At 33.1% G+C, this 24,030-nt stretch overlaps 1 protein-coding gene across 1 annotated transcript in view; it reads right to left on the reverse strand.

Annotated features, from left to right (window-relative positions):
* Nucleotides 1–24,030, reverse strand: part of LOC143064581 (scavenger receptor cysteine-rich domain-containing protein DMBT1-like) — a 78,953-nt gene that overhangs the window by 49,247 nt on the left and 5,676 nt on the right. Inside the window, exons 3-16 of the mRNA XM_076237496.1 lie at nucleotides 22,007–22,188; nucleotides 21,334–21,493; nucleotides 19,194–19,372; nucleotides 18,801–18,963; nucleotides 13,064–13,233; nucleotides 12,297–12,453; nucleotides 11,623–11,795; nucleotides 10,648–10,801; nucleotides 6,762–6,931; nucleotides 5,688–5,856; nucleotides 4,663–4,835; nucleotides 3,972–4,122; nucleotides 2,270–2,442; nucleotides 1,552–1,699 (exon numbers count right to left, since the gene is read on the reverse strand). Of these exons, the coding sequence (XP_076093611.1) occupies nucleotides 1,552–1,699; nucleotides 2,270–2,442; nucleotides 3,972–4,122; nucleotides 4,663–4,835; nucleotides 5,688–5,856; nucleotides 6,762–6,931; nucleotides 10,648–10,801; nucleotides 11,623–11,795; nucleotides 12,297–12,453; nucleotides 13,064–13,233; nucleotides 18,801–18,963; nucleotides 19,194–19,372; nucleotides 21,334–21,493; nucleotides 22,007–22,188 (2,322 nt within the window). The remainder of the gene's footprint in view (nucleotides 1–1,551; nucleotides 1,700–2,269; nucleotides 2,443–3,971; nucleotides 4,123–4,662; nucleotides 4,836–5,687; nucleotides 5,857–6,761; nucleotides 6,932–10,647; nucleotides 10,802–11,622; nucleotides 11,796–12,296; nucleotides 12,454–13,063; nucleotides 13,234–18,800; nucleotides 18,964–19,193; nucleotides 19,373–21,333; nucleotides 21,494–22,006; nucleotides 22,189–24,030) is intronic.

A 24,030-nucleotide genomic window follows, 5' to 3' on the forward strand; every position in this document is an offset into this window, starting at 1 on the left:
AATCATGTCAGCACTGAAGTGATGACTACTGGATTACTGGCTGGTGATACCCTCTGGGAATTAAATTTTTTATGATTCACTTAAATCTTCAGGTTGTTATTCTGTTCTCAAAATTAACAGAAGCGTGGTCAATTTCCATGAAATTTAGTTATAATTCATCAAAATCATTTCAGTTTTTAAGTTCAACATTGCATAAATTATCTTTCAACATTTTTTTAAAAAAATTTAGGTAAAAATGCTTTGAAACCATCAATACAAGTTTATTTTTAGTATGAATTTATGTAAATAACAGTTGGAAAAAAGGAACCCTTCTTACAATTCCTGTAAAAAATACCAAAATTCTGTGAAAATTTTTCTGGATTTTTGACATAATATACTGTAAAATTTAGGAAAAGATTACCATTACGAAAAAATTTGTATGGGTTCCGCGGAACCCAGTGTCTCACCTACTTTTGCTGTAAATCGCAGGCTCAGCAAAAATGAGGAAAAAAATAAATAAAAATATTCCTCTTCATACCATCTTTTGATTGTAAAAAGCTTCTGTCTAAGTTTGGTAAAAATCCAGGATGGTTAATTATGAATCTAATAAATGTTTTAAAAACTTTAACTGCAGACTGTATGTAATGTTAACTGGAAGAAAAACTAAGTCCATTTATAAGTAAATTACAGATACACAGGTACAAAATATTAAAAAAATTCCTTCTAGATACTAACTTTGCTTCTGTCTAAATTTGGTACAAATTAAAACTAGTATAAGAAAGTCATTAAAAATTTTGAAAATTTAACCATAGAGTGAATGTGTTGTTTCCTGGTAGAAAATCTAAGTCCATATAAAAATAAAATACGGATAAAATTGATTTTCTTTTTTTTACAAAATTTACTTCTGGAATATGTCTTATGATCATAAACAAGCTTCTGTACATATTTGGTACAAAACCAGGATAGTCTAAGAAAGATATTTAAATTTAAAAAACTTTAACCACAGCTAGAGTGAATGTTATGTTTCCCGCAGAAAAACTAAGTCCATTTATAAGTAAAAAACATAAAAGGGAATTTTATTTTTACAAAATTTACTTCTGGATACTATCTTATGATCATAAACAAGCTTCTGTCCAAGTTGGGTACAAATCCAGGATAGTTTTAGAAAGTTATTAAAATTTTAAAAACTTTAACCACAGAGTGAATGTAATGTTTCCCCGTAGAAAAACTAAGTCCATTTATAAGTAAAATAAGGAAAAAATGGAATTTTATTTTTACAAAATTTACTTCTGGATACTATCTTATGATCATAAACAAGCCTCTGTCCACGTTTGGTAGACATCCAGTATAGTTTAAGAAAGTTATTAAAATTTCAAAAACTTTAACCACAGAGTGAATATTTGTGGACGCTGCCGCCGACGGAATGTAGGATCGCTTAGTCTCGATTTTTTTACTAAAGTCGAAGGCTCAACAAAAATGGAATAAATTAGGTCATAGAAAGGTGTAAATTTTTATCATTTAGGATAAAAATATTTTAATGATGATACCAGTTCTTTGTCATTATTTCTTTACCTTGGAAGGTTGAGACTTCTGCAGACTACAGATGCAGCATTCTGGTCAAATTTGTCATCGCAAACAGTACCCCATCTACCACCAACATTTATCTCAACTCGACCTTGAAATCTGTTGGGACCGTTTGCCAATCGTAGCTGTGGTTCTCCTAACAAACGGTTACAAAATTTGGTTAATAATACAGAAGTTCAAATCTTTTTCACAAGAAAATTTGAAAGAAAAATTATCACAAAAACCTTAAACAACACAAATAAATGTGAAATTGTCTTGTTTTAAAATATTTGTCAATGTTCTAATATAAATATTGGGGAAAAAAAGGTAATAAGGCTTGAACATGTTTTATTATTTATAATATAACTATTTTTAATGATGAAACCATTACATTGTACTTATTAATGGGTGTCGATATGAATATCCTATTAATCGTCTTTCATTTAAAAAAAATATGTACAAAAAAGTTCAAGGGTTGGAAATTATTTATCATGTTGTTAGTTTGTTTTTTTTAGGGTTGAAAATTATTAAACTTTATCCAAGTAAACCCTGAGGCAATGTTTTGTAAATTCCTAAGATCAAAAAGCCTTACACTATATTAATATAGGGACATGTGGTATACATGCCTTTGAAACAACTGTCTAACAGAGCTCAAATGATGTGGATATTACCAATTTAGGTTACCATACAACCTTCAACAATGAAAAAACCCATACTGTCTACTTACTAGAATTACAAACAACACCAACATCTTCTGTATGATCACAGTTGTTTATATACCATCCCTTGTTACGACATTGTAGGATACTTCTCTCTGTTCCTGTACACTGTAGATCATCTAACAATATTGGACCAGGTCCTCCACCATATTGTGAGCCTGCTACTGATAAAGCTGCATCTCTGTAATGAAACATGCTTCTATGTGTTTTCATTATATATCTTAATAATGACCTTGGTAACAAATGACCTCAGCGTTAACTGTTCTATTTGTACTGATATCTAAGTAATGACCTTGGTAACAAATGACCTCAGCGTTAACTGTTCTATATGTACTGATATCTAAGTAATGATATTGGTAACAAATGACCTCAGCATTAACTGTTCTATATGTACTGATATCTAAGTAATGATATTGGTAACAACTAACCTTAGAATTTATTGTTCTCTATGTACTGATATCCAATTAATGACCTTGGAAACAACTAACCTTAGAATTTACTGTTCTCCATGTACTGATATCCAAGTAATGACTTTTGAAATAACTAACCTTAGAATTTACTGTTCTCCATGTACTGATATCCAAGTAATGACCTTGGAAACAAGTAACCTTAGAATTTACTGTTCTCCATGTACTGATATCCAAGTAATGACCTTTGAAATAACTAACCTTAGAATTTACTGTTCTCCATGTACTGATATCCAAGTAATGACCTTGGAAACAAGTAACCTTAGAATTTACTGTTCTCCATGTACTGATATCCAAGTAATGACCTTGGAAATAACTAACCTTACAATTTACTGTTCTCCATGTATTGATATCCAAGTAATGACCTTGGAAACAACTAACCTTGGAATTTACTGTTCTCCATGTACTGATATCCAATTAATGACCTTAATAACCATTAACCTCAGTATTTATTGTTCTCTATGTAATAATATCTAAGTAATGACCTTGATGGCAATTGACCTCAGCATTCATTGTTCAATATATATGAACTGATGCCTGCGTAATAACCTCATCATTTATTGTTCTCTATCTACTAATATCGAATTAATGAACTTGGTAATAATTGACCTCGGTATTTATTGTTCTCTATCTACTAACATCTAAGTAATGAACTTGGTAATAATTGACCTCGGTATTTATTGTTCAATATGTACTAATATCTAAGTAATGGAGAATACTTCATAAGTATGGTTTACTTGTGTCTAATCCATTTTTCTTTTATTCAGCAAATAAAATATGTTTAAACTAAATCTAAGTAATTACCTTGATAATAATTGACCTCAGCATTACTTATTCAATATGAACTGATATCATAGTAATGACCTTGGTTACAATTGACATCAGCATTTATATTTCTATATGTACTGATATCTAAGCCTTAGTAAGTAATGGCATTGGTAACAACAGAACTCAGCATTTACTCATATATAAACTGATATCTGAGTTATGACCTTGGTAACAGTTGACCTCAGCATTTATTTTTCACTATGTACTGATATCTAAGTAATGTTTAACAATCTTTTATATTATCTTTGAAAGACTGGGAATCACTTGCAAATTTTGTAAAAGAATAAACATGAATTACAATCTTGACATTGATTTAGTTAAAATCATTTACAAATACATTATAAGTACTGAAGTGTCAACATTTTATCATAACTGCTAAGTTGGATACAATTATCTTGAACTCTATGCTTCTTACCTTCTGAATCCTAACATTGAGCAAACAACACTAGCAGCTTGATTGGAGAATGAATCATCACATATTGTTCCCCAAGTATGATTATAGAACACTTCCACACGCCCACTAGCTGAGGATGTACCATTTACAAGTCGAACTCGCAATCTTTTTACTGTGGATTACAAAAATGTTATAAACAAAATAATATTGTTATAATAAACAATTTAAGTCAATTTTTTTTACCATTTTTTTCAAATAGAAAATAACCAACAAAATAATTTGCACTTATAATCTATTAATCTTGTTACCATATCAACTTAAATATATTGCTTCTAATCAAACTTCAATGTGAAGGTAACAAATATATTTTTTTAATTCATTTCTATTATTTTTGCATATCTTCTATTCAGTTTGTCTTTCCATTTTATGACCTTTTTTACTGTATGGATTCCTATATTAAAGGGTTAATGTTCATTTATGAAAAGGGTTAATGTTCATTTATGATTATGGTTTGGTTAAGAGATTTCTAGATTAGGGTTGGTATGTGATAGGAAAAGGATGATGATGATAATGGAAGTTTTTAACGACCTTGACTGGCTATACAGCCCTCACACGGTCGGTAAATAAAGGATAATTTCAGTATAGCTTTATATGGGTTTTGACCCCTCAAGTAAAAGAAGGCCCATTTTGTCATAGTGCAGAAAGTTCTTACATGTTCCACAAACAACACCCACATCCTCTGTGTGGCCACAATTGTTCTGTCCGAATGGATTGTGTTTACACAATGATATATCTGTCTCATTCCCATTACATTTAACATTATCTAATACTATCTGGCCAGTTCCTGCTCCAAAGTAAGCTTTAGGTCGTACTTGAGCTCCTTGCCTTTAAAATAATGCAAATTATTGTATGAAGTTTAGTAGAAAATCTGTTTCAGTCATGTAGTCAATAACCTAATGTTCAGTGGTTTGTGGATGTAGTTCATAATTGCTTTTTGTTTCTCTTTTTTATATAGATTAGACAGCTGCTTTCATGATTGAATGGTTTTACACTACTCATTTTGGGGGTCCTTTATAGCTTGCTGTGGGATAAAGCCCTTTTTGAAGGCCATACTTTGACCTATAATGGTTCACTTTTACTATTGTGACTTGGATGGAGAGTTGTCTCATTGGCACTCATACCACATCTTCTTATATCAATATAAAACTACCACAATAGACAATGGCAATGGCCCATTATGGAGCTACATATATGGTTAATGCATAGACTTTTTACAAGTCAAACTCCCTAATGTTGTCTCCACAGACAGACTCCTTTTTTTAAAAGATTCACACCTGGATAGCTGATCCATAAACCATAATTTTGCACAACAAAATTGAAATCTTATGTCCTATTTGTTACTGAATTTTTGACAAAGACAGCATTCTTGATAGTAGTTGCAAGTTGTTTTATAAATAGTTCTGTTAAAATTTTGAGTAGGGCAATTTATTATTTCCCTTCTGACTTGAAAATGAAGTGAAAGTTGTCATCTAATCATATAATCTTCCATTATAAATATATATCTTTTATCATTCAGAACAAGAAATACTGGGGAAAAAAACCTTAATGCATATCACTTCTTGTTTCCATTCAATGTTTACCTATTGTTAGACTACCAATCCTGGCATTTCTAAGTGTGCACAAATACTGCCAAAATCTTTGCTTGCTAGATTACTGGTCTATAGTGCTTCTACTTACCAAGGCAGTCCAAGTTCCCTGCAGACCACCTGTGCTGCATAGTTATCAAACAAATCATCACAAACAGTGCCCCAGGTTCCCTGATAATTAATTTCTAATCGTCCTGATGATGGTGTTGTTCCACCAACCAACCGTAGAGTGGTATTGGTAGTTCCACTAGGTGCTGAAGCTGCAAAAAATACATTCAAATATTTTTATAATTAGCATTAAACAACAACAAAAATTTATAGAAAATTTGATTAACTTCAATACAGTTCTAATTTTTTTCACAGCTACTCTTTCCCCATCCTCGATGTGCACTTACCACACAAACAACTGACGCATCCTCTGTGTGATCACAATTACTCTTTCCCCATCCTCGATGTGTACTTACCCACACAAACAACATTATGCATCCTCTGTATGATCACAGTTACTCTTTCCCTATCCTCAATGTCCACTTACCCACACAAACAACTGAAGCATCCTCTGTATGATCACAGTTACTCTTTCCCCAGCCCCGATGTCCACTTACCCACACAAACAACTGACGTGTCCTCTGTATGATCACAGTTACTCTTTCCCCCTCCTCAATGTCCACTTACCCACACAAACAACTGACGCATCCTCTGTATGATCACAGTTACTCTTTCCCCAGCCCCGATGTCCACTTACCCACACAAACAACTGACGTATCCTCTGTATGATCACAGTTACTCTTTCCCCCTCCTCAATGTCCACTTACCCACACAAACAACTGAAGCATCCTCTGTATGATCACAGCTACTCTTTCCCCCTCCTCAATGTCCACTTACCCACACAAACAACTGACGCATCCTCTGTATGATCACAGTTACTCTTTCCGCAGCCCCGATGTCCACTTACCCACACAAACAACTGACGTATCCTCTGTATGATCACAGTTACTCTTTCCCCCTCCTGTATGTCCACTTACCCACACAAACAACTGACCCATCCTCTGTGTGATCACAGTTACTCTTTCCCCCTCCCCTATGTCCACTTAACCACACAAATAACTGAAGCATCCTCTGCATGATCACAGTTACGCTTTCCCCAGCCTCGATGTCCACTTACCCAAACAAACAACTGAAGCATCCTCTGTATGATCACAGTTACTCTTTCCCCAGCCTCGATGTCCACACAATGCTAAGTTTTTCTCAGTTCCCTGACAAGACAAATCATCTAACTGTATAGGACCTGTTCCACGCCCATAAAATGAACTTCCTTTGGCAATTGCATTTGTTCTAAAAGAAAACAGAAATTTCAAAACTATGTAACTGGTCGATTTTTTAATGCTCAGCTTATTCTTAGCAATTATGATGTTGAAATTTTGTACATATTATAAAAGATGTACTTGTGACTGATCTCCTGTGTCTTAGTGTTGTCTCATTCATGATATTCCGTATTTAACTTATTTCCTGTGTCTTAGTGTTGTCTCAGTCATGATATTCTGTATTTAACTTATTTCCTGTGTCTTAGTGTTGTCTCAGTCATGATATTCTGTATTTAACTTATCTCCTGTGTCTTAGTGTTGTCTCAGTCAAGATATTCTGTATTTAACTTATGTCCTGTGTCTTAGTGTTGTCTCAGTCATGCTATTCTGTATTTAACTTATGTCCTGTGTCTTAGTGTTGTCTCAGTCATGAAATTCTGTATTTAACTTATCTCCTGTGTCTTAGTGTTGTCTCAGTCATGATATTCTGTAACTTATTTCCTGTGTCTTAGTGTTGTCTCAGTCATGATATTCCGTATTTAACTTATTCCTTGTGTCTTAGTGTTGTCTCAGTCATGATATTCTGTATTTAACTTATTTCCTGTGTCTAAGTGTTGTCTCAGTCATGATATTCTGTATTTAACTTATCTCCTGTATCTTAGTGTTGTCTCAGTCATGATATTCTGTATTTAACTTATTTCCTGTGTCTAAGTGTTGTCTCAGTCATGATATTCTGTATTTAACTTATTTCCTGTGTCTAAGTGTTGTCTCAGTCATGATATTCTGTATTTAACTTATCTCCTGTGTCTTAGTGTTGTCTCAGTCATGATATTCTGTATTTAACTTATCTCCTGTGTCTAAGTGTTGTCTCAGTCATGATATTCTGTATTTAACTTATTTCCTGTGTCTTAGTGTTGTCTCAGTCATGATATTCTGTATTTAACTTATTTCCTGTGTCTTAGTGTTGTCTCAGTCATGATATTCTGTATTTAACTTATCTCCTGTGTCTTAGTGTTGTCTCAGTCATGATATTCTGTATTTAACTTATTTCCTGTGTCTAAGTGTTGTCTCAGTCATGATATTCTGTATTTAACTTATTTCCTGTGTTTAAGTGTTGTCTCAGTCATGATATTCTGTTTTTAACTTATTTCCTGTGTCTTAGTGTTGTCTCAGTCATGATATTCTGTATTTAACTTATCTCCTGTGTCTTAGTGTTGTCTCAGTCATGATATTCTGTATTTAACTAACTTATTTCCTGTGTCTAAGTGTTGTCTCAGTCATGATATTCTGTATTTAACTTATTTCCTGTGTCTTAGTGTTGTCTCAGTCATGGCATTCTGTATTTAACTTATTTCCTGTGTCTAAGTGTTGTCTCGGTCATGATATTCTGTATTTAACTTATTTCCTGTGTCTAAGTGTTGTCTCGGTCATGATATTCTGTATTTAACTTATTTCCTGTGTCTTAGTGTTGTCTCAGTCATGATATTCTGTATCTAACTTATGTCCTGTGTCTTAGTGTTGTCTCAGTCATGATATTCTGTATTTAACTTATGTCCTGTGTCTTAGTGTTGTCTCAGTCATGATATTCTGTATTTAACTTATCTCCTGTGTCTTAGTGTTGTCTCAGTCATGATATTCTGTATTTAACTTATCTCCTGTGTCTTAGTGTTGTCTCAGTCATGATATTCTGTATTTAACTTATTTCCTGTGTCTAAGTGTTGTCTCAGTCATGATATTCTGTATTTAACTTATCTCCTGTGTCTTAGTGTTGTCTCAGTCATGATATTCTGTATTTAACTTATTTCCTGTGTCTAAGTGTTGTCTCGGTCATGATATTCTGTATTTAACTTATTTCCTGTGTCTAAGTGTTGTCTCAGTCATGATATTCTGTATTTAACTTATTTCCTGTGTCTTAGTGTTGTCTCAGTCATGATATTCTGTATTTAACTTATTTCCTGTGTCTTAGTGTTGTCTCAGTCATGATATTCTGTATTTAACTTATTTCCTGTGTCTTAGTGTTGTCTCAGTCATGATATTCTGTATTTAACTTATCTCCTGTGTCTTAGTGTTGTCTCAGTCATGCTATTCTGTATTTAACTTATTTCCTGTGTCTTAGTGTTGTCTCAGTCATGATATTCTGTATTTAACTTATCTCCTGTGTCTTAGTGTTTCATACCTGCCAACTTTTGAAAATGGCCATGGGGGTTTTTGTGCGCGGCACCATTTTTGAGGGTAGAATTTTCGCGGCATTTTTTCGTGTGATGATTTTGCTCCTAAAAGTGTCTGACATACTTCTTTTTTGGGGAGTGATAGTTGAAGATGCTATATTATAACCTATCTTTTTTTAAATTGTTTGATTGTTGTATTCTTTTTTGTTGAGATAAACACCAGTAAGATGACTCATGTTTGTCTGATATATTGTCAAGAAATAAAAAAAAAGTAATAATTTTAATAATATTACCAATACATACAATATATGAGGGTCTGGAATGGGGGGAGGGGTCTGTTGCTCTGTAAACATTTAATTTTCACCCCTTTTTTCTCTAATCTTCAAAAAATTAACCTCTTTTTTCTCTAATCTTCAAAAAATTTGACCACGCATTTCTCAAATTTTCATTTTTTTTTGCCCGTTATTCCCTTATCTTCATTTTTTAAGGGCATTATATTCTCTAATAATTTAACCCCATCCAAACCCTCATATATTATATAGATCAATATCACAAGAAGTACTAGAATGTTTGGAGACATCATTAAGGCCACCGTGGTCAACTTTCAAGTCTCTGTTGCAAACTTTACAAAAGGCATGTGACAATCCTAACGTTGATTTAGACAACCAGCCCCTGTACTTGACATCATTCTCCCATTTCTCTAAGTATTTGCACGAAGCAACACGCTTTTTTTTCTTAGGCGGTGACAGAACTATTTTGCAAGTGATAACTCGCCCATCATGATTCTAATCTTTATAAATTTAACACCCAAGCTAAAAAAAAACAACTCAAAATTTCGATTCTTTCATTGTTTACTATGCCGACATTAATCAACTGGTGAATGCGTGATCACTAAATTTTGATTGGATGAAATTTGTCAGACACGGTTTGTCTCCCTTGGGAAAACTTTCAAAAGTTCAAAATCGGGAACAAAAATATTTTTCGTGTAAATTTTACTAAAATCGTGTTTTTTGGCTATTTTCACGATCACAATCGTGTAATCGGGACAGAGGGTCAAAATCGTGTAGTACACGCCTAAATCGTGAAAGTTGGCAGGTATGGTGTTTTCTCAGTCTACCTATTTTTTTTAATTTCTTTTCTTTAAATGCTGTTTCTATCATGAGTATTTACATGATTTTTCTAAACATTTTAGCTCATATTTTCCAAGTCTTAATTATTAGTCGTAGCTTCTTCTCCTAGTTATTTACCTTCCTCTGTTAATATATTTTTATACGAACTGATATGTGTTTTGTTTGTCCAAATGCTGTTTCAGATATATTTTTTAAATACAGTTTCTTAAATCTCAATGTTACGTAATTGTTTGTTTCCTTGGTTTAGATTATTTCTGACTTTTCAAGCAGTTATCTGCTGTTTCTTTGTCTTCATTCAATTTCACATTGTTTCCATTTTTTTTTAAACACATGTAATTTACAACATTTATAAGTCAATTGTTCTCTAAATATATTTTTGTTGATGATACGCTGTCTCCTTGATGTATACCTCACATCTCCTTTATACATGTCTAGTATCTTTCATTTACCCATTTAGACCTAGTTGAGTACAAATGACTTTAGCTTCTCTGTAGCCAAAGGCGTCATCACAGATGGTTCCCCATGTATTATTGTAAAAGACTTCTACTCTTCCTGCATAGTTTCCTGGTCCACCTTTTAGACGTATGTTTACTTTGGCACTGTCTGAAATGATTAATGCAAACAATAAAATAAAGATTTCCATTTAATTTTTCATGTCCAAATGAAATAATTTTTTTTTCAACAAATATGTGATATTAAAAGCATTCAACGTGAACCTTATGATTGAGTTTGTAAAGCCTGACAAATCTATTACACATATATGCTCTGAAATGAGGCATAAGGTTAACAAATCTAATTGATACTTATTTTTTACTTTCTAATAAAATTTTGATTATTACACACCCTTCTAAAATAAACACAAATCAATTCCCTCCTTGACAGACTTGTTCAACACTGTAAATTGAAAAATAATTGTGTGCATTTTTTATTGCAATTTTTTAAGAAAGGTCAGAATTGCGAAAAACAGATATATGTATTCTACATCATAATGAAAGTTCTTTTTATTGCAATACTCATCCAGTCGCTAAATACACATTAATAAAAACCTTGTAATAATTTCTGAATTGACTATATTGTACTGACCATGCAGACAGATAGTTTGAAGTTTAAAAGTGAGCAAGATCAGCTTACCCATCCGGAACACCTGGAATCACCCCAGTTTTTAGTGGAATTTGTGTTGCTAAGTTTTCTATGTTACGTCTTGTGTACTATTGTTTGTCTATTTGTCTTTTTCTGTTTTAGCCATGGCGTTGTCAGTTTATTTTTGATTTGTGAGTTTGAATGTCTCTCTGGTATCTTTCGCCCCTCTTTTAAAACTTTCAATTCAAGACACTGAATAATCACCATATATACTGTCATATTTTTTTTCCTTTTAATGATAAAAAATAACATTGATGATTCAATAATCCTTATTGATTACTTACTAGTTTGACATTTAACACCAACGTCTTCTGTATGCTTACAGTTACTGGTACCAATTGCAGAATGATTACAATTAAGCATGGTGGTTTCTGTTCCTATACAATGCACATCGTCCAACAAGATCTGTCCTGTTCCCTGGCCGTATGGTGAATGAGAATAACCAACAGCTCCTGAGCTGAAAGATAAAAAACAAGAATGTGTCCATAGTACACGGATGCCCCACTCGTATTATCATTTTCTATGTTCATTAGACCTTGACATTGGGGTAAAAACTCTAATTTGTATCATATCATAGGGAACATGTGTACTAAGTTTCAAGTTGATTGGACTTCCACTTTGTCAAAAACTACCTTGACCAAAAACTTAATCTGAAGAGGGGTAGATGGAGGAATGGATGCACAGACCAAAAAACATAATACCTCTCTACTAGATATTTCACCTACAAAGGTGATCATAAAAATCAATTTCTATTTCTGTTCTTGTAAATTTTACCTGTGACAGCTAAAATTGAAAACTTCACTCACTTGCATGAATATAGACTTGCATACTTTTCTCCATTTATACTTAATTATGTTAATTTATTCAAAGCCATTTAAATATTTTATAGTGTGTTGTTCCCCATGAAACATAAATTAGTCCTCAATAATGTTCTAAAGTACAACATTTGACTACTTACAATGGTAAATGTAACATTCGACATACAACAGCAGCAGCTGAGTTATCAAAATGATCATCACAGACTGTACCCCAGATACCATTATACTGTATCTCCACACGTCCTTCCTGGCTGGTTGGGCCCCCAGCTAATCTGACACTTATAACGGGAGGAGTATCTGCAGAAGAAATATTGTTTCTTTGATTAAAAAGTTCATCATCAGCCTTGACATTATATCAAAACAGTTCAAATATACACAGATGCACAAATATAAGCCATATTCCTACTAAAAAATGAAAAGAAATCATAAATATTAAGACATAAACTAGAAGCTCAAAGGAGATATTGTAGATTTTTTTCGCTAAAATCAAAAACATTTGTTATAAATGTAATTTATTTCTTGAAACTTCATTTAAATTAAGACTTGCATTGTACACTTAACAGTAATAATTTGTTTTACAATTATAAAATAATCCTTCATTTAAATTTTTAAATTTAAAATGGAGAGAAGATACAAATGGATCAATATAAAAGCTTAAGTACCAGAAGACTACACCAGAGGGCAAAAAGACACACAAACATGACAACATGTCCACAAAATAGACTGATCATGATTACACTTTGTGTAATAACATCAGGAATTTTTAATGTAGAATACATATGCATTTCATATTATATAAATCCTTCTTTTATTAATTTTTTTACAGGAACTTAAAAGAGATAAAATTTGTGAAACCAAATCTATAAAATAAAATAAAAAGTTATTCCAGTAAACAAGGTAAACTTACTAGAATTACACATAACTGCCACATCTTCGTCATGTCCACAGTTATTTACACCCCATGGTTTATGTATACAGCTGAGTAGACTGGACTCATTACCCTGACATTCCATGTCATCTAACCAAATAGGACCTTTCCTGCCACCAAAAGTTCTCCCTTTAATAACGGAACCTCCTCTGAAAATTTATAATATACATATGTATTTTGCCTAAACAAAAATATATCTACCTGCATTAAGAATCTGGTGGAATAAATAATTCTAATGCTTCTATGGCACCAAATACAAAATCTGGCATTAAAATTCTATTAATTCACATCTAGTGATGTTCTAGCGGTTCCTGATTCCGGTTATGTAAAGAAGAGTTCCTCACTATAAAAACAGAACATTATAGTCCAAACATGGATACACTATGTCATATTTTGTACTGGCAATATCTGTAGTTGTCAGGCGCCAAAGTCTCATTGAATCTAATGTTACAATATAATCAAAGTTTCCTGATGCTGAAGGTACTGATCTAAATATGGGATAACTGTAAGGCAACAATGTTCAGTATGAACATAAAAAAGGAGTTGTCCTGCCATATACCTAATTAAATTAGATTAGCAGTTATCAAAACTAAACTTGTTATATGTATTTCTTCAGTCAATTTATAGCTGGACATTGTGTGCCAGCTTAGTAGTGCGAAAGTAAAACAACCTTGTAAAAAACTCTTAAAACTTTCTTGTTATGATTGGTTTCAAAACAGGGTTGGGATCCCACTTATATGTTTAACCCTGCCACATTCTGTATGTATGTGCCTGTCCCAAATCTGTAATTCAGTAATTATTGTTTGTTTATGTATTACAGATTTGTTTTTCGTTCATTTTTTTACATGAATTAGGCCATTAGTTTTCTCATTTGATTTGTTTTACATTGTCATTTTGAGGCGTTTTATAGCTGACTATGAGGTATTGGCTTTGCTAATTGTTGAAGTCCGTTTAGTGACCTATAGTTGTAAATTTCTGTGTCATATGGTCTCTTGTGGAGAGTTTTCTCATTTTTTTTTATTGTCATAGGGTAATATTTTATATTGTATTTATACATTGTAATGACATACCTGTTAAATCCAAGCATTTTACAGACAACTCTGGCCTCTCTACATTAAATGAATCAATACTATACATTGTAATGACATTACAGACAACTCTGGCCTCTCTAGCATCAATTGAATCAATACTATACATTGTAATGACATTACAGACAACTCTGGCCTCTCTAGCATCAATTGAATCAATACTATACATTGTAATGACATTACAAACAACTCTGGCCTCTCTAGCATCAAATGAATCAATACTATACATTGTAATGACATTACAGACAACTCTGGCCTTTCTAGCATCAATTGAATCAATACTATACATTGTAATGACATTACAAACAACTCTGGCCTCTCTAGCATCAAATGAATCAATACTATACATTGTAATGACATTACAGACAACTCTGGCCTCTCTAGCATCAATTGAATCAATACTATACATTGTAATGACATTACAAACAACTCTGGCCTCTCTAGCATCAAATGAATCAATACTATACATTGTAATGACATTACAAACAACTCTGGCCTCTCTAGCATCAAATGAATCAATACTGTACATTGTAATGACATTACAAACAACTCTGGCCTCTCTAGCATCAATTGAATCAATACTATAAATTGTAATGACATTACAGACAACTCTGGCCTCTCTAGCATCAATTGAATCAATACTATACATTGTAATGACATTACAGACAACTCTGGCCTCTCTAGCATCAATTGAATCAATACTATACATTGTAATGACATTACAAACAACTCTGGCCTCTCTAGCATCAATTGAATCAATAATATACATTGAAATGACATTACAGACAACTCTGGCCTCTCTAGCATCAATTGAATCAATACTATACATTGTAATGACATTACAAACAACTCTGGCCTCTCTAGCATCAATTGAATCAATACTATACATTGTAATGACATTACAAACAACTCTGGCCTCTCTAGCATCAATTGAATCAATACTATACATTGTAATGACATTACAGACAACTCTGGCCTCTCTAGCATCAATTGAATCAATACTATACATTGTAATGACATTACAGACAGCTCTGGCCTCTCTAGCATCAAATAAATCAATACTATACATTGTAATGACATTACAGACAACTCTGGCCTCTCTAGCATCAAATGAATCAATACTATACATTGTAATGACATTACAAACAACTCTGGCCTCTCTAGCATCAAATAAATCAATACTATACATTGTAATGACATTACAGACAACTCTGGCCTCTCTAGCATCAAATGAATCAATACTATACATTGTAATGACAAACCTGTTAAATCCAAGCATTTTACAGACAACTCTGGCCTCTCCAGCAGCAATTGAATCAATACTATACATTGTAATGACATACCTGTTTTATCCAAGCAATTTACAGACAACTCTGGCCTCTCTAGCATCAAATGAATCAATACTATACATTGTAATGAAAAACCTGTTAAATCCAAGCGTTTTACAGACAACTCTGGACTCTCAAGCATCAAATGACTCAATACTATACATTGTAATGATATACCTATTAAATCCAAGCATTTTACAGACAACTCTGGCCTCTCTAGCATCAAATGAATCAACACTATACATTGTAATGACATACTTGTCAAATTCAAGCATTTTACAGACAACTCTGGCCTCTCTAGCATTAAATGAATCAATACTATACATTGTAATGACATACCTGTTTAATCCAAGCATTTTACAGACAACTCTGGCCTCTCTAGCATCAAATGAATCAATACTATACATTGTAATGACATACCTGTTAAATCCAAGCATTTTAAAGACAACTCTGGCCTCTCGAGCAGCAATTGAATCAATACTATACATTGTAATGACATACCTGTTTTATCCAAGCAATTTACAGACAACTCTGGCCTCTCTAGCATCAAATGAATCAATACTATACATTGTAATGACATTACAGACAACTCTGGCCTCTCTAGCATCAAATGAATCAATACTATACATTGTAATGACATACCTGTTTAATCCAAGCATTTTACAGACAACTCTGGCCTCTCGAGCATCAATTGAATCAATACTATACATTGTAATGACATACCTGTTAAATCCAAGCATTTTAAAGACAACTCTGGCCTCTCGAGCAGCAATTGAATCAATACTATACATTGTAATGACATACCTGTTTTATCCAAGCAATTTACAGACAACTCTGGCCTCTCTAGCATCAAATGAATCAATACTATACATTGTAATGACATTACAGACAACTCTGGCCTCTCTAGCATCAAATGAATCAATACTGTACATTGTAATGACATAACAAACAACTCTGGCCTCTCTAGCATCAATTGAATCAATACTATACATTGTAATGACATTACAGACAACTCTGGCCTCTCTAGCATCAATTGAATCAATACTATACATTGTAATGACATTACAGACAACTCTGGCTTCTCTAGCATCAATTGAATCAATACTATACATTGTAATGACATTACAAACAACTCTGGCCTCTCTAGCATCAATTGAATCAATACTATACATTGTAATGACATTACAGACAGCTCTGGCCTCTCAAGCATCAAATAAATCAATACTATACATTGTAATGACATTACAGACAACTCTGGCCTCTCTAGAATCAAATGAATCAATACTATACATTGTAATGACATTACAAACAACTCTGGCCTCTCCAGCAGCAATTGAATCAATACTATACATTGTAATGACATACCTGTTTTATCCAAGCAATTTACAGACAACTCTGGCCTCTCTAGCATCAAATGAATCAATACTATACATTGTAATGACATTACAGACAACTCTGGCCTCTCTAGCATCAAATGAATCAATACTATACATTGTAATGACATTACAAACAACTCTGGCCTCTCTAGTATCAAATAAATCAATACTATACATTGTAATGACATTACAGACAACTCTGGCCTCTCTAGCATCAAATGAATCAATACTATACATTGTAATGACAAACCTGTTAAATCCAAGCATTTTACAGACAACTCTGGCCTCTCGAGCAGCAATTGAATCAATACTATACATTGTAATGACATACCTGTTTTATCCAAGCATTTTACAGACAACTCTGGCCTCTCTAGCATCAAATGAATCAATACTATACATTGTAATGAAAAACCTGTTAAATCCAAGCGTTTTACAGACAACTCTGGCCTCTCTAGCATCAAATGACTCAATACTATACATTGTAATGATATACCTATTAAATCCAAGCATTTTACAGACAACTCTGGACTCTCTAGCATCAAATGAATCAACACTATACATTGTAATGACATACTTGTCAAATTCAAGCATTTTACAGACAACTCTGGCCTCTCTAGCATCAAATGAATCAATACTATACATTGTAATGACATTACAGACAACTCTGGCCTCTCTAGCATCAATTGAATCAATACTATACATTGTAATGACATTACAGACAACTCTGGCCTCTCTAGCATCAAATGAATCAATACTATACATTGTAATGACATTACAGATAACTCTGGCCTCTCTAGCATCAAATGAATCAATACTATACATTGTAATGACAAACCTGTTAAATCCAAGCATTTTACAGACAACTCTGGCCTCTCGAGCAGCAATTGAATCAATACTATACATTGTAATGACATACCTGTTTTATCCAAGCATTTTACAGACAACTCTGGCCTCTCTAGCATCAAATGAATCAATACTATACATTGTAATGAAAAACCTGTTAAATCCAAGCGTTTTACAGACAACTCTGGCCTCTCTAGCATCAAATGACTCAATACTATACATTGTAATGATATACCTATTAAATCCAAGCATTTTACAGACAACTCTGGACTCTCTAGCATCAAATGAATCAACACTATACATTGTAATGACATACTTGTCAAATTCAAGCATTTTACAGACAACTCTGGCCTCTCTAGCATCAAATGAATCAATACTATACATTGTAATGACATTACAGACAACTCTGGCCTCTCTAGCATCAATTGAATCAATACTATACATTGTAATGACATTACAGACAACTCTGGCCTCTCTAGCATCAAATGAATCAATACTATACATTGTAATGACATTACAGATAACTCTGGCCTCTCTAGCATCAAATGAATCAATACTATACATTGTAATGACATTACAGACAACTCTGGCCTCTCTAGCATCAATTGAATCAATACTATACATTGTAATGACATTACAGACAACTCTGGCCTCTCTAGCATCAAATGAATCAATACTATACATTGTAATGACATTACAGATAACTCTGGCCTCTCTAGCATCAAATGAATCAATACTATACATTGTAATGACAAACCTGTTAAATCCAAGCATTTTACAGACAACTCTGGCCTCTCAAGCATCAAATGACTCAATACTATACATTGTAATGACATACCTGTTAAATCCAAGCATTTTACAGACAACTCTGGCCTCTCAAGCATCAAATGAATCAATACTATACATTGTAATGACATACCTGTTAAATCCAAGCATTTTAAAGACAACTCTGGCCTCTCCAGCAGCAATTGAATCAATACTATACATTGTAATGACATACCTGTTAAATCCAAGCATTTTACAGACAACTCTGGCCTCTCAAGCATCAAATGACTCAATACTATACATTGTAATGACATACCTGTTAAATCCAAGCATTTTACAGACAACTCTGGCCTCTCTAGCATCAAATGAATCATCACATATTGTTCCCCATCTGTTGTAAACATATATCTCTACCCTGCCTTCATATCTATTTCTACCACCAGCCAGTCTAACCCGCACATTTGCTGGCTGTGCAGTAGCTTAAAGTATAAAATATTTTATAATTTATAGTAAAAATAATTTGTACTTTTATCATTTGATAATCAGCTGAATTTAAATTATCATTAACTATGAAAAAAGGTTAAGTAAACAAATAATTTTCTCAACATAACATTCCATTTAAAAAAAGTAACACTTATGTGAAAAGACATTTTGAACAGTTGTTTTTCTCAAATGAGTACACTCATGAAATACTTGATTATAAACATACCTCCTTGTAAACAAAATACCCCTGCATCTTCCCCGTGGTCACAGTTGTTTGTTCCCCATGGTTTATGACTACATGCTCCAAGTCCAGGTTCATTTCCTGTACATTTGACATCATCTAACCATATACGAAGATTAGAGGCATTCCCAAAATATGAACTGCTGATTGGAACGGCAACAGTACTGGAAATATAAAAAATATCATAAAATATCTCTTTATTTATTGCAAATTCCTAATGTTCTACAATCCTGACCTGTGCACTAAATGTTTCAATAACAAGGAATTTAATATTCTATTCATATCAGAGTTCTCTAAGGATTTTTTAAAGGTGAGTCTAGCAACTTTTTATTTTTGGCCATTACAAGTCAAGAACTGAGAATGAGTTATTGTTATATAGCTTATATTTTCAGTCTCAAGGACAAAGTAGAGCAAGGAAATGACATTAAATAAAGTTTATAATTAAACTTTTGCTATAAAATGATGATAGATGTGCTCAGGTTTACAACATTTTTCAATCTTGCTGTGTATTTAGACTAACCACTTTTGAAACAGATGAGTCCAGATAGATTTCCATGAGTTGAGCACTCAGGAATACATTCCTTAATAACTACATATGATGATATTAAAACTTTGGGAAAATTGACAAAAACAATCATTGACAAGTGCAAAAACTCCTATAATGAGTCAATCAACATTTCAGTCATACTTACATATTTCTAGATCTTGCTGAGCATCTTTACCTATCTAACTTTTCCTATCTATCATAATTATCAAGATACTAGCCAAAAAAAGGGCAAAAACTTTATTAAGCAGTCCATTGAAGATTTTTTTGTAGAACTTGCTTTGCTGATCATTATTGTAGTGGGCATTTCCTGCACCTATTTATTATAGTTTTTGATGCAAGGAATTAGGTTAAAAAGGCTGAAATTGGTAAACAAACAAAAAAGACATATAATGTCCACATATGTTTTAAACTCCCCATAAGGACATGAAGGAAGCAAATGAAATTTTCGAAAAACAAACATATACATCCATTAAAGTTTCGATCTCGGTTTCTTTTTTTCAATTACAGTCGACTCTCGTTATGTAGAAGTCAGCCGGACCAGAGAAATATTTCGAGACACACGTAGTTCGACTCAAACAAACACCGGAAGTTCGACAATCTAAGGGACACAACTCTTGCTTAGCTTGGTAAAGCTAAAATAAATCCGGGTGAATATGGCAAGGGGATCGATATTCTAGTATCAGATCGATGTATTTGTATGTCACAGTCTTTTATTATTATAATTACATTATTTTTACTTATTCAATTGTTTCAATTAAAATAAAATCCAATGGCTTTTCCAAGAGAGTAATTTCCAATCGATAGTTTCGTTATTCAGGTCGGTTATAGCTGACAAAATTGTTCATTCTTGGATACAAGAGATTTAAGAAAATTTTGATTTCTAATCATTTTGTTTTATCTCACTCTTTCTTTTTAAAAGAAAATATAACAAGATTAAAGACGCCGTTTGAGTAGTTTTTAGGTGATCATCAACGGAAGCCATAATCCTCACTTCACACCCAAGCTCATTAGTGTAAATCACAAATTAATTGTTGTGTAAACATTTCAAAAACTTTATCATGAATATTAACAATGTATCACTAATTATTTATCAAAATTCTATAAAAGATAATCTTAGGTAAACACTCATGGAAATAGCATGTCATAAATCAATACAGTGGTCAGTGACCGGAAATTTAATTACACGTGTATTGTCAGATTAACTATTCAATCCATTTAAATCCCGGAGGTCATGTTTTGACATATGTGTATAGTTCGAGATAAAAAAAGAATTTTGAATGCTTTTGTTAACCTTAGGACCGTAAATTTAGTTCGACTCAACCGAAATTTCGACTCATCCAATTTCGACTCATCAGGAGTCGAATTACATACTTTTGTATGGAATAAAGTTCGGGACCACGTGAAAACTTCGACTCATCCGAAATTTCGAGTCAACGGAGTTCGAGACAACGAGAGTTAACTGTAGTTTAGGAAAAGTATGTTGAAATAGATGAATTTTTTCATCAAAGGCAATAAATCCTAGGAGAAGTAAATTGAAGATTCTGTGACATAGACAAAAACCACATTATTAATACTTGCTTTAATTTATAACCAACGGCAGCACAAACAAGTTTAGCAGCCTTGTTGTCAAACTCATCATCACATATAGTACCCCAGGTGTTGTTGTAAAAAACCTCAACACGACCCTCACTTCCTTTTGTACCATCACGTAATCTTAGTTGTAAATTTGCATCAAGAGCTGAAAAGTAAAAAAGGTGAATAAAAAAGCAGCCATTAGAGTTAGGACAATACTTCTTAATAATTTTGTGCTTTTAAACTTAGCCAAAGATCATGGGTCAATTAGTCTTTCCTTGGAGTAACCTGATACTTTGTTTGTAAAAGAATAATCATGTTAAACATGTGTTAAAACTCTTTTCATTAATAACATACATGTACATGTACCTTTGTTTAAAGAATAATGCTAGTGTTGCCAATAAACTAACTAACTAATTACATGTACTTGCATTACAATCTATACCTTGACACAGTGGTGCCTGTACGTCAACAATCTACACCATAGGCGGATCCAGGGGGGCCCTGGGGGCCCGGGTCCCCCCTTTCGTGGGAAAAATTTGGTTGATTATATAGGGAATCATTGAAGCATGACTGGAGCGGGCCCCCTTAGGTCAGTCAGCGTGCCCCCCTTTAGAAAAAGTTCTTGATCCGTCACTGTACACCCATGCAACACAATCTACAATAGACAATTTGTTACCTGCATCACAATCTACACCAACATCTTCAGTATGTTTACAGTTTTGTCGACCAAAATCTTTGTGTTGACAATTAAGCAAACTGTTTTCATTCCCAGCACAGGTTACATCATCAAGCCAAATAGGATAGGATGTTGGAGCTGCACCAAAGTAACCATTTGTTCTTGATAATGATATTTTAGTTCTGTAAAAAATATCATCTCAAAATTAGAAAATCATTAATATCACAATATTCAAAGACAGTCTGGTCCGTTTATTCAATTGTTTCTTTAACATGTTTAAATAAGATCAATAAAAAGTTTAAAACAGCTCACTACTATTATTTAACATTATAACATTCTAATATGAGGTGCTTCTTTTGCTTTGTGAACAAACCCATGCTCTAAATCAAATAAAATTTGTTTGCACATGTGTATATTGACTTCTGCAGAATAATGAATTTTATCAAATTATTATGCACTTAATATATTTCCTCAACTTTAAAACACCTTTCAAACTCTTTATAAATGGTTTACATGATGTTACTAACTCATTGATTATGACTGTAAATTGTTGCATTCTGAAATTGACATATTTGACCTAGATACGACAACAGTTCATGCTGTCCATTCAAACTCCTCCCTCTGAAAAATCACAGTGCCTACACAACCGCTTTTACACTTATACTTATCGGACATAGAAGTGACCTTAATTGTCCTATTCAGAATCAAAATAATTGATGCAAGCTACACTTTATTGTAATTTTAACATGGGTAGGCAATATATATGTGCAAGGACGTATATTAGTTATACGTCCTTGATTCTTGTTATTTTAGCCCTCACTATCGCTCAGGCAAAAATAATCATGAATATAATGCCTACCCATGTTAAAACTACAATAAAGTATAGCTTGCATCAATTATTTCTTAAATATAACAACTATATAGGACTGTTGGATTATAGATCTGAACCTAGTCTAAATAAATATGACATCTTGAAAGGCTATTTTATTTTTTGCTTTGACACCTTACAAGCTTGTCTGGCAAAACAGCCGTTGGAGTAGTCCAAATAATTATGACGTCTTGAAAGGCTATTATAATTTTTTTCTTTGACGCCTTACTTCGTCGAAGTAAGGCGTCAAAGAAAAAAATTTGAAGTAAGGCGTCAAAGAAAAAAATTATAATAGCCTTTCAAGACGTCATAATTATTTGGACTACCGTTGGAGTAATCTGGGACTAGGTCTGACCAGGGACTTTCTATACTAATAGAATTAAAATAGAAAGTCCCTGGTCTCACCACACAGACACTTGTTTCTATCCATAGGAAGGTCGACTATAAATATACCTTCCTATGGATAGAGACAAGTGCCTGTGTCTGACCCCATGTAATTATTGCAAAATGAGTGTGACTGTAGTGAATATGATGCCACTCATATTTTATTTTCTAGGCAGACTGAATCAGAATAATGAATCAGAATGATTATAGATACTTAATTTTGCTCTGCCTAAAAAATGTATAAAGAGGGTACCGTGTTTATGCTTGAGTGTTAATGTTACTTTTATCTGTCTGGTATTTTCATGACTATCTGTGGAAGAGGAGGGCATCACAAGAAAAGGGAGAGAAACGTACTTAGTGTGTAGTTTTTCAAATAAGGTATCGACTAGTGGAAATCGGTCATTTAAAGATTTCCAATAACACCCGTATCTTATCCAAACAATATTATAAATGTTCATTCGAAGAAGAAAAGATGTACTGTGAATATCAAAGGTACCAGGCGTATAATTCAAAATACGCCAGACCGTGCGCGCTTTTCGTCTACATAAAAACAGACAACGGTACCATTTGGCATTATCTGATCTTATCTATACCAAATGACATTAGACATTAGAAAAAGGAAAAAGAACTAGAACAAAAAAAAACAGTAAAAAATTAAAACATCAGTATTACTCATAAAGCTGTCACTTCAAATATAAGATAGAATTTCGGCCTGATCGTGACACTGTACTATCATGTATGTCTCAGATACTATATATACTATGATAGACTA

Source organism: Mytilus galloprovincialis, chromosome 2 (assembly GCF_965363235.1).
Source record: "Mytilus galloprovincialis chromosome 2, xbMytGall1.hap1.1, whole genome shotgun sequence".
Taxonomy (NCBI): domain Eukaryota; kingdom Metazoa; phylum Mollusca; class Bivalvia; order Mytilida; family Mytilidae; genus Mytilus; species Mytilus galloprovincialis.